This window comes from Megascapheus bottae, chromosome 8 (assembly GCF_031878675.1).
Source record: "Megascapheus bottae isolate mThoBot1 chromosome 8, mThoBot2.hap1, whole genome shotgun sequence".
NCBI lineage: Eukaryota > Metazoa > Chordata > Mammalia > Rodentia > Geomyidae > Megascapheus > Megascapheus bottae.
The window spans coordinates 68298886-68311198 of NC_143516.1; the positions used below are offsets into that span (position 1 = coordinate 68298886).

The 12313-nt window shown below is 40.1% G+C and overlaps 1 protein-coding gene across 1 annotated transcript in view; it reads right to left on the minus strand.

The window, feature by feature from the left end:
• Positions 1-879: 879 nt before the first annotated feature.
• Cd109 (CD109 molecule) overlaps positions 880-12313 on the minus strand; it is a 104873-nt gene continuing 93439 nt past the window's right edge. Inside the window, exons 29-33 of the mRNA XM_090338544.1 lie at positions 12048-12113; positions 8146-8285; positions 4620-4767; positions 2567-2669; positions 880-1084 (exon numbers count right to left, since the gene is read on the minus strand). Of these exons, the coding sequence (XP_090194670.1) occupies positions 912-1084; positions 2567-2669; positions 4620-4767; positions 8146-8285; positions 12048-12113 (630 nt within the window). The 3' untranslated portion in view covers positions 880-911. The remainder of the gene's footprint in view (positions 1085-2566; positions 2670-4619; positions 4768-8145; positions 8286-12047; positions 12114-12313) is intronic.

Genomic DNA, 12313 nt, shown 5'->3' on the forward strand with positions numbered 1-12313 from the left:
TGCCAGATCCTGGAGCCTACAGCACAATACTTCAGTCCACAGACATGGACAAGGCCCTTGGTGCCCAGACAGCCTCCACTTCCTTGCCAGACCACAGGGAGGTGAAGCTGCTGAGTTTGCAAGGATCTCCTGTGAATCCTGGCTTGAGGGCTCCTGGTCCCAGTCACATAAGGCACATCTTTCACTGATCTCCAACCTCAGCCCTGAAACACAGCTGGTGCTGGAAAGCTGAGGACCTGAGAGGGAGAGAATGCCCAGTTTCCATGAGGACAGTTTTCAGTGTGTCCTCACTTTCTGAGCTAGGACAGTTCTCTCCAGAGCAGAAAAGAGGAGGGTAAAAGCTAGGAATGTGGTCAGATGTGGAGTGGGGGAAAAAGACCATGTAACTTTAAACCAATTGACTATCTACATTCTCTAAAAAGAAAGAAGCAGTGTCCATTTAAGAAGAATCACTGAGACTATGGGGAGAGAGAGGTAGCAGGGGAGGTTGAAGGGGACAGGGACAGAACAAGTTCCTCCCATAGGTCCCTGGGGGAAATCCAGCTTTCATACTAAGGCAAAGCATCTATGTCATGTCTTTTACAAAATGAAGAAAAGAATCTAAAATAATTTTATTCTGAAGAAAACATTTCCCAGCCCTTCCCTCGAAAAAATAATCCTAAAAGATTTGAAGAGGGAGAAATAAAAATATGCAACGCCAATCATTCTGATTTCCTTCTATACAATGATTAGATGACAAAAAAAATCTATGAAATACTACAAATGAGGATTTCTCGTAAGGCCACCCCATCCTATGGAAAAAGCAAGTGTTTTTCAAAACAATCTGAAGCAGGATTCAATTATGCAAGCCCAAACAATCCCATATGATGTCTGGAAAGGTTAAGTTTTACACAGAGTTCTTAGACAGTAAGTCACAGCCAATGATGTAAAGAGCAGAGAAGTATGGAGGAGAAAAGGAAGAGGACCCGAGGGTGACCAGGGCAACCTGAAGTCTTCACACAGCCAGCACAGCCCTCAGAATCTCCACAAATGTCACAGTAAGCCAGCTTCATGTTGGAGTTATAACTTCTCACCGCCTGCCTCTCTGTTCAAAAGGGAAGACATCAGTTTGCATCCTACATTCAGGAACAATAGTTTTGCCAAAACACAAGTGCAATTCCATACATTCTTGAGTTTTCCTTTGCATAATTTTATTTATTTATTTACTTACTTATTCTTGCTTTATAAGAAACAACTGACATGCTTCTGAGCATGTCAAATCAATTCCAAGGAAAAACAGTGCAGTCAGCCCAATGTATCTCCCACCCATGGTTGGCCAGCATTAAAAGTGAGCAACTACACTACAGTTGCTCTCTGCCCATGAACTCTAATCTCTTACTAGAACAGGATCATTTTTAAATTGAGGATTGTTTACCTCCTCAAAAGTTTATTTTAGGATGACATTTTCTGTGCATTCAAATAAAAGTCTCATCATTGCAATTAGTCAAAAGAGATATATCATGGACTCTGTGTGTGTCTGCATGTCTGTATGTCTGCATGTGTGTGTATGTATCAGTGCAGGGCTTGAACTCAGGGTCTGGGTTCTGTCTCTGAGCTCTATGCACCAGGCTAGCAGTCTACAACTTCAGCCCCAGCTTCATTACTGACTTTTAGGTGGTTAATTGAAAATAAGAGTCTCACAATTTCTCTGCCCATGCTGGCTTTGAACTTGTGTTCCTCTGCTCTCAGAATCCCGGGTAGCTAGGATTACAGGTGAGAGACCTCATCACGCTAAACAAAGCTTCTTCTTTTTGCCAGTCCTTGGGCTTGAACTCAGAGCCTGGGCACTGTCCTTGGGCTTTTTCAAGGCTAGAGCTCTACCACTTGAGCCACAGCACCACTTCTGGCTTTTTCTGTGTATGTGATATGGAAGAATCAAACCCAGGGTTTCATGCATGCTGGGCAATGCCACTAGGCCATGCTCTGGGCCCCAGAACAAAGCTTTTATAATACTTGAAGAACTCCTTTACATCACAAGCCAGATGGGCATTTGGAAAGAACCAAATTCTTAGTAAACACAACTGTATTCTCTCTGCCCATTTTTTCTGTAGACCTTATAAATATGAGTTTTAAAACCTACAATATGCCTGGGAGTATGGCTAGTGGTAGTGCTTGCCTAGCATGCACAAAGACCTGGGTTCAAGTCCTTGGTATTACATATACAGAAAAAGTCAGAAGTGGTAGTATGTGGCTAAAACAGTAGAGCTCTAGCCTTCAGAAAGCTCAAGAACAGTGCCCAGGCCCTGAATTCAAGCTCCAGGACTGGCGGGGAGGGGAGGAGGAGGGTTGACCTACAAAGGCAAAAATAACATTTGTTAGCATTCAGGTGCCAAATATTATTATGTGGCCCTGATAAATGATCAAGACTTCATTTACATGAAAAGCTCACTGCCTGCATCCTACCTCCTATATTCCCCCCCAAGTCTCCTACAAACCTAATCGAATCAGTGGCTATTTTAATTGCATGTTAAATGAAGACATCCCCAGCTTAATTTCTAAAATGCCAAGAACTCCAGGCCCCACTTACTCGGTTCATAGTAATCCATGATGGATACAGAAGCATCTTGGGTATTTGAAACTTTAAAGTCTCTCACAGAAGGAATATCAACACAAAATTGGCTTTCATTCACCTTGAGAAAAATACAGAAGACTTCAGGGGTTGGCATGATAAAATAGGAGACATTGCTTTTCTTTTGGTTTCCCCTGGGGAAAACAGGAAACACAAACTAGTAGGATTCTGTGTGCCTGGTACTGCAGTAAAAAAAAAAAAAAAAAAAAAATTCATCTGAATGATCTGGTTTCACTAATGAAACAACCTTGGCAGGATAGGTGTTGTTTCCAACTCCATTTTACTGGGGGGCGGGAGGCTACTGATTGTAGCCATGGGTGACAGAGCCAGGCATCACAACCAGTGACCGACAGATAGAGAGTATACAAGGCCAGCCTCCACGCCTTCAGGCACCAATTTAACAAGCACTTCCAATGAAGAAATAATTTATTATCAATAACAGTTTATGAAAAGGTAATCAGAAATCATTGGACACTCACATTCAGAGAACAATTAACTTCAAATACAAGACAAACTCCAAAATCAATCAGACCATTAAATAAAAGCTTAAATCTGTTTTTCAAGTTTCTAGCAGGCTCATGGCTTTAAAGCAGTATTATTTTTTTTTGTTAGCCGTGGGGCTTGAACTCAGAGCCTGGGTACTGTCCCTGACCAATTTCATCCAAGGCTAGCACTCTGCCACTTGAGTCACAGCATCACTTCCAGTTTTCTAGTGGTTAATTGGAGAGAAGAGTCTCACAGATTTTCCTGCCCAGGCTGGCTTTGAACCAGAATCCTTAGATCCCAGCCTCCTGAATAGCTAGGATTATAGGAGTGAACTACCAGAGCCCCATTTAAGCAGTAATTAATATAAGAAAATTTCATTACAATTCAACCTATGAATTGTAGATGCTAGAAGAGAATAAACGTACAGACCAGCAGTTTTCAGACAGAACAAGTAGAGCCTAGAATTACCCATTCCCTGACATATTTTGTATATTTTTTTCTTGTATTTATAGTATTCATATAGCAACAGGAAGGGTGCATGGGTATATTCTGAGAATATTCTGTAAATTAGGCACCCTACTTTCCAAATCAAGTATATTAACTATTTGGAGATTTGCTAAATAGCTTTATGGAGCATTCTGAAACAACTAATTAAAGCTTTCATCTTTAAAATGAGGTGACAGGGGTATATGCCCATCATTCCAGTGACTCATGAGGCACAAACATGAAGATCACAAGTTCAAGGCCACCTCAAGTAAAGTAAGTAAGCAAGGTCCTACCTCCAAAACAAAAAGGACTAGAGTAAAGGGGTTAGCTAGAGGCCAAGCATTCATGAAGCTTTGGGTCCTATGTTTAGTATAGAAGAAAAAAAGAGGGAGGGGCAAGAGAGGGAGTGAGGAAGGGAGGAGGGAGAAAGTTAGGGAGGAAAGATTGGGGAGAGGAAAAGGAAGGGCAAAGGGACAGCACCCAGGCCTTGAGTAGAAAAAAAAAAAGGAGAAAAAGAAAGAAGGAAGACAAGGGAGGGCGGGAAGAAGGGAGGGAGAGAGGGACGGAAAAGAAAGAAGGGAGAGGGTAAAAAAGAGGGTGAGAGGAAGAAAGGGAAGGGAGGAGGTGAGGGAGGGAGAAATAAATTTAGTTACTAGGGCCTTCCTAAGACTCATTATTAATAGTAACTTTAGGAGCAAAGAAGTCTGAAATGAAAAAGACTTCAAGCAAATGTAGACTTTTAAACAAAACTGGGCTAACCAGGCACAGTGGCTCATGCCTGTAATCCTAGCTACTCAGGAGGCTGAGATCTGAGGACCAGGGTTCAAAGCCAGCCCAGAGACTCTTATCTCCCATTAAACACTAGAAAACCAGAAGTGGTGCTGTGGCTCCAGGGGTAGGGTGGTAATATTGAGCTGAAGAGCTCAGGGACAGTGCCCAGGCCTAGAGTTCAAGCCCCACAACTGACCAAAAAAAAAAAACCACAATGGGGCAGCTTTACCAGTAATACCCTTTAGGAAACATTGGCTCCACTACTTACCGAGTCCAAGTAAAGGTTGAGCCTCCCGTGATCATGCTCCACTTTCTTCACCGTGTCGCTCAGAGGAATGGCTTCTAAAGGCACAGCAAAGCCACTGAGCAGGTCGACTGCCATGAGCGCCATGCCACTGCTCCCTGGACCCAGAAACCTACATCAAATCCAAGAGGAAGGAAGAAATCCCCTTAGAAAACCCAGAATTGAGACTTGAAATATGGATTGGTGTTTCAATTCCTCAGGACCACATACACAGAAACGGCCGAAAGTGGAGCTGTGGCTCAGGTGGTAGAGTGCTAGCCTTGAGCAAAAGAAGCTCAGGGACAACGCAGGCCTTGAGCAGCAACAAAAATAAAATAAAATAACTACCAAATAGTATTCCAAACATTGCTTTTGGTTCAATAACATTCATTGTAAAATACTGTAAGACAAGTTATCCATTTCTGCCCTTGTACCCTGTGCAAATAATCTCTTTTTCATCTAATTTTAGAAAAAGATGACCAATTTTGTTCTCATGAAGGCAGACCACATTTTCTTTGACCATGTTGGGAAGAATCACACAGTAGTATCTCCTTCCTTCATCTTGTACACACAAGAGAAGCAAAGGATCTGGAGGCTACCATCTTATCTCCTTGAGAATAAATGTTTTTCTGAAAGGAATAGGTGACAGAAGCTTTTCATTTGGAAGCAGAAAGAGCCCAGTGTGGTTATGGACAAAGACCACAGGGCCAGGTATCACTGGCTCACACCTGTAATCCCAACTACCCAGTAGGCTGAGTGCTGAGGACTGCAGTTTGAAGCCAGCCCCTGTGGGTAAGATCTCCAATTACACACACACACACACACACACACACACACACACACACACACACACAGAGTGTAGCTCAAGTGACAGAGTACCAGCCTTGAACAATAAATCTAAGGAATACAGCTCAGCATTTTGAGTTTGAAATGCAATACCAGCACACACACAAAGGGTCATGGGATTGTTAAGTTACTTCCACTTGAGCCACAGTTCCACCACTGGTAGATAAGGGAGAAGGTTAGTGGTTAACTGAAAATGAGTCTCAGAAAAACTTGCCTGGATTGGCTTCAAATCAGGATCCTTAGAGCTCAGTCCCCTGAGTATCTAGGCATATAGAAGTGAAACACTGGCTCCCAGCTTCTTTAATATTTCCAAAATCAAATTTTAAGCTAGCTTAAAGTGTGTGTGCAGGGGTGGGGGGTGGGGTACCAGTCCTGAGGCTTGAACTTGGGGCCTTGCAACCTCCCTTAGAGCTTTTTTGCTCAAAGGTGGTAGTTCTTCATTGTGACATAGCTCCACTTTGGCTATTTGGTGGTTCATTGCTGAGAAGAATCTTATAAACTTTCCTCCTCTAGACTGGCTTCTAACCAGGATCCTCAGATGTCAGCCTCTTAAGTAGCTACGATTACAGACATGAGCCATCAGTGCCCAGCTTGCTTACAGGAGTTCTTAGTATTGATTTCTGTGTCCCCCCCATGATGATAGGGTTTTATTTCGCCTCACTATCACACTGACCACAGCAGACAGAGTACAGTCAACCAGTGTACACTGAATGGATGAAAGGATAAATAAAAAAAGAAAGCACTGACGAAACAGAGCTATTTTAAAGTCCAAATGACATACATGGAAATATACTTTGAGCCATGTTAGGAAATGTAAGTTTATGATGGATACAGTAAGTTTCTGTTGATAGTAATAACCATTACTGGTCCTCTTATTCTAGAACAGAGACCAATCCCCACTTAGTAAAGAGTAATGGATGTCCTATTTCCTTATCTCAGCTACAGAGAACACCACTGCAAGCATGTTGATAAAGCTCAGCTTCTAGTCCAAAATACTCAAGGAAGTGAAGAGTGTAATGATAATTTATCTCAAAACCAGGGGCCGAAAAAGCAAAAGCCATCCAAAGCTACTAGAAATCATAGCAATAATGGACAAAAGACTGGGATCCATCCATAGTTAAGAAAGTTGACCATCTGAGTGACCTTGAGAAACATCTGGTAACCCTGGTCCATGTCAGTCAAGGACTTCCAGCCCACAAGCTAAGTTCAACCCCAAGGCTATAGAACTTTTGAAAAGAGAAGACAGCAGTGCCTCCTATAGTAACTCCCAGCTCAACATCCCATGATGCAAGTGCAAGACAGTAGATTAATAGGGGAAGAAACTGCAAAGAGTTGCTTTCAGACTGGAATGCATACCAGATGACCAAGGAGTGAAAGGGAAAACGTTAAAACGTTACTGTACTCTGAAATCAGCAGATCTACAGTAGCACTTTTTTTTTTCTCCTGACTTAGCAAAACGATCCAAGGCTTTGGATACAGACCAATTACTTCCAGAAGTTTCTATTACTAAGGCATATTTACCTAAGAAGGGAATCTTCTAAATTGGAATCTTTCCAGTGTATCCACAGCAGCTATTCTCTTTATTGGATTTGTGCACTCTTACAAATTTTGGGGTTCAAAAGTATAAAATTTGTAGTGGTGCTGGCCTGGCTCAAAGTGGTAGAACACTAACCTTGAGCTGAAAAGCTCAGGGACAGTGTGCAGGCCAAGAGTTCAACTCCCATGACAAAAAAAAAAGAAAAGAAAAGAAGAAAGAAAAAGAATGAAGTGAAGGTTAAGCCAGGCAGCAGTAGTTCATGCCTGTAATCCTGGCTACTCAGGAGGCTGAGATCTGAAGATCTCAGTTCAAAGTCAGCCAGGGCATGAAAATCTGTGAGGCTCTTATCTCCAATTAACCACCAGAAAACCAGAAGTGGTGCTGTGGCTCAAAGGGTAGGGCGGTACCCTTGAGCTGAAGAGCTCAGACATGGCACTCAGGCCCAGAGTTCAAGCCCCATGACCCACCAAAAAAAAAAAGTATTTTTGAATATTAAACATTAGTGGATAAAGTTTTCACAAATTCAACTTGAATCTTATTTATTTATTTCTCTATCCAAATACAAGCACTAAGGAAACTTAATTTTTCAGCATGTCTAAAAAGTACTATAATATAATATTTCTAGCTTGTAATTTACAGTGGAATGATAATTGAATCCTTTGTTAGATATAATTATTTAAAGAATATCAATTTATTAATATAATTTGATAACTACACACTATTAAAACTTTAAATTTATTTTTTTAAGATAAAAAGAGCCACATGCTAGGGACTCCTGCCCATAATGCTAGCACTCAGAAGCCTGAGATGTGAGGATCAAGATTCAAACCCAACCCAGCATGAAAGTCCTTGAGGCTCTTATCTCCAATCAACCACCAAAAAACTGGAAGTGGAACTCTGGCTCCAATGGTAGAGCACTTGCCTTGAGCAAAATAATCTGTCAGAAACAGCACCCAGGCCCTAAATTTATCACACACACACACACACACACACACACACACACACACACACACACACACAAGCTGTTGAATTGAAACACCTTACTACAACTATTTAAAGTTAATTTATAAACGTTAGGGGAAAAAAAGATAAAAGGAAGGAAGAGGAGAGATGTAAGCAAATACTTACCTTGTGCACACTTTCAAATCTACATGATTGATATCTTGATTATCTTTTACAGCCACATCTAAATAAAAGGCTTCTTGATTTTGAACAGATCTCCGACTTCTAAAAGATTCAGAATCTTTCACATTGTACATAACATTGAGCTGCAGAAAATACAAAAGTAGCTTAAGTTATAAGTTATTAGTGTGAGGCCTAAATTAATTTTGAAGTTTGATGAACTTCAGTAAAAAGTTATTTCTAAGCAGTCTCCATTTTGTAAAGTTCTGAGAAATCCCCTAACTGCCTCTTCTCGGCAGAACTGTAAGATGCTCCATCAGTGGTTTACTCAGACAGCTAGCAAGGACGTTCAAAAGTCATCTCCAGGACTGCAGCTGTGTCCCAGCTGCAAGGACACCTAAGATTAAACTTCTGTGGGAAACCATAATGTAAGAAATTGTGAAATGTCTCTGTGTAAAAGTTAACTAAAACATGAGGCTGTGAGAATGAAAACTAAAACTTGTTTATTCTTTACTATAAAAGCTGTGTTAATTCTGTACTCGGGGCCTCCAAGCGTCACTGGTTTCTAAGGTGCAGAGGACCAAGCTCCAGCTTGCTAATAAACGGCTCTTTGCTGCTTGCATTGGTTGTGGACTCTGGTGGTCTTTCGGGGGGATTGGGAACTTTGGGTACAACATTAGCAAGAACTTGTCATCATTGTGCATTCTAAAAGCTAAGTAAAATTGGGTGCTGGTAGCCCACACCTGTAACCCCAGTTACTCAGGAAGCTGAAATCTCAATATTACCACTGGAAACCAGCCTAGGAAGAAAAGTCTGAGTCTCTTATCTCCAATAAACAATAAAAAACTGAAAGTGGAAGTTAGGCTCAAGTTGTAGAGCACCAGCCTCAAGGAAAATAGTTAAGGGAGAGTGCCCAGGCCTTGAGTTCAAGACTCAGTTTCAGCTTAAAATTAATTTAGAAATAAAAAAATGAAATGATAATCCATCTGTACAATACCCTAGTAACAAAATATTTTTAAAAATAAAAATTTTAAAAAATAGGCCGGGAGTTTGGCCTAGTGGTTAAAGTGCTTGCCTAGCATGCACAAAGACCCGGTTCAATTCCTCTGTACCACATACATAGAAAAAAGCCAGAAATGGTGCTGAGGCTCAAGTGGTAGAGCTCTAGCCTTGAGAAAGTCCAAGGACAGGGCTCAAGCCCAGGACTGGCAAAAAAAATAAATAAAGTAAAAAAAAATAAAAATAAAAGCTGCAGCCAGGCACGATGGCTCACACCTGTAATCCTAGCTACTCAGGAGGCTGAGACCTGAGGATCACAGTTCAAAGCCAGCCTGAGCACTAAGGACCATGAGACTCTTATCTCAAATTAATCAGGCAGTAGCCTTGAGCTGAAGAGCTCAGAGACAGCCCCATGACCCCAAAATTAAGAAATAAACAAACAAATAAAAGCTGCAGGTTAGGTAAAGATTGTTCTCATGGCAAACTCAATTAGATTTGTATTCCTCAAGCCAGATGTCAGTGGTTCACATCTGTAATCCTAGCTACTCCGGAGGCTGAGATCTGAGGATCAGGATTCAAAATCGGCACAGGTAGAAAAGTCTCTTATCTCCAATTAACTATCAAAAGCTAGAATTAGCACTGTGGCTCAAAGTGGTAAAGCAGTAGCCTCAAGCAAAAAAAGCTTTGGGACAGTACTGAGGCCATGAGTAGCTCACAGCCCAGTACATAATAATAATAATAGTAATAATAATAATAATAATAAATTCTTCAAACTAGGAAGACTACCAAAGAGTCTTTATTAACTGATGCTCTTCTAAAGATTAATTTAGAAATAATGTTAACTGGAAGAAAATACTAGGTAATGTTCTAGAATATGACAAAAGGCTGTGAAGGACACCCATAGAATACTCTACCCTCAACGGACAGGAAATAAACTCTTGAAGAAATTGTGCAAGATGAATGCCAGCTCCAGGGAACACACACTAATCCCTCATTTCTAAGTTCTTCATCCTGGTACAGCGGCTACTCACGATCAGACTTTCACTCATTCCTAGAAGCAGAGGTAAGGACTATAAAGCTTTACCTGTCTACCTACAGAGCATTATTTTGCAGCATACCAGGTGCTGTGGGAATCTGGGGTAGCATGAGAGCCAGGAGGTTTCTTAAAGGGATCCTAAATCAGAAGCTTAGGAATGGATTCAAATGTCTTAGGCTGGCTTCATCCCAACATGGAATTGAATCTTGCCTCACCTCATCCACAAATTTGGAAACAAGGCTCATAAAGCTTAATACTGTTCTATAATATTGTATCTATATTGCTCTATAATATTGTACCACACACACACACACACACACACACACACACACACACACAATCTTTTTTAAGTGCCTTTTGTCTCTTCTAGCCATTTTAATACTTTCTCAGTAAATTTTCAGGGTTTCCCACCCAAGCACATAATCATTGTTGGCCTTATCATGCATTATTTACAGTAATGATTTTAAAGTATCCACTATATTTATGGCATTCTGTATAGTAATTATTCCAGTTAGCATTTTTCTTTTTACATTTTGCTGTAGTTCCTACTGTGCTTTAAAAGGTAAGTTTTTTGTATTTCTTCCTGTACCAGATCATTGAAATAATCATATTCCAGTCGATCTGTTTACTATTATGTACTTTTTAACTGTTATTATATACTATTATGAACTTTTTTACATTAAAAGAACATATTTCCTCTCTTTAAGACAATAACTTATGGCACCATGCTGACTCTTACCTTTTTAAGTGCATATGAAGAATTTATAATAAAGGATGTAGGATCTTTTTAAACCAGGTGATAGTATAAACTCTATCAACATTACAGAATTACATCACACACAAAAGGATGGTAATTCTTAACTATTCACTTAATCATACTGGAATATTTTAACTGCTAGTTCATACAGATGTATTAAAACAAAATAATACAACTTATTAGAGTTGTTGAGCAAAGAATAATGGAATTGAGTGCTAGTGAATCATACCTATAATTCTAGCTACTCAGGAGACTGAGATCTGAGGATCGGGGGTCAAAGCCAGCCAAGCAGACAAATCCAAGGGATTTTATCTCCACTTAGCCAACAGAAAGGCAGAAGTTGAGGTGTGGCTCAAGAGGAAGAACATCAGTCTTGAGCAAAAAACACTAAGAGCACAAGGTCTTCAGTTCAAGCCATAGTACCGGAACACCAAAAAAAAAAAAAAAAAGAAGAAGAAGAAGAAGAAGAAGAAGAAGAAGAAGAAGAAGAAGAAGAAGAAAGAAAGAAAGAAAGAAAGAAAGAAAGAAAAGAAAAAGGAGAAAAAGGAAAGAGGATGGAAGAAAAGAGTTATAAAGGAGATAAATATGATCAAAGTGCATTATGTGATTGTATAGAAATATCACAATTAGGGGGTGGGGGAGGGAAACAGGGACAAAAACATGAGAAGGGGTATCAACGTGTGAGAAGCAATGCACCTACTATCTGATGAATGTACCTGTAATCCCTCTATACATTATCCTGACAATAAAATAAAATGAAAATAACAGGGATATCAAGATTGGAGAAATAATGTACCCACCACCTGATGAATGTAACTGTAACCCCTCTATATATTATCCCAATAATAAAATACAATACAAAAGAATAATCAAAAAAAGAAATATCACAATTAATCAATCCTCTTTGAACATACATAATTCCTGCCTACTCACAAGCTGATAACATTTTCTATACTTTTCCCAAACTTTTATAAAAAAGAATGGAAGTATAACTTATCTGATTTCCAGGCATAAATCATCAAAATTGCATATATATTATCTAAGTTGAAGATTCAGCAATGCCCCAAAACAAAGAAATATTAAATAATATTTAACTGAAAAAAAGTCATTACATACCTGACAAACAGCAAATCCAAAACCATTTGCAGAAATATTGACTGTAGTTGGCTGTACCACATCAAGCTGCAAACAGGTGGGAGAAAAAGGAAATAGATGAGGCTCATAGCCCATATCTAGAGCTTTCTAGGTAGCCCAAGGTAGAAGAAAAAGGGAAGCCACCTGTGGCACTTGACAGAAGAAAGGAAAGAGGAAGGGAGGGAGAGAGAAAAAGGAGAGGGAGTGAGAAAGGAAAGGAAGGGGGTTGGCAGTTTTGCCTAGTGGTA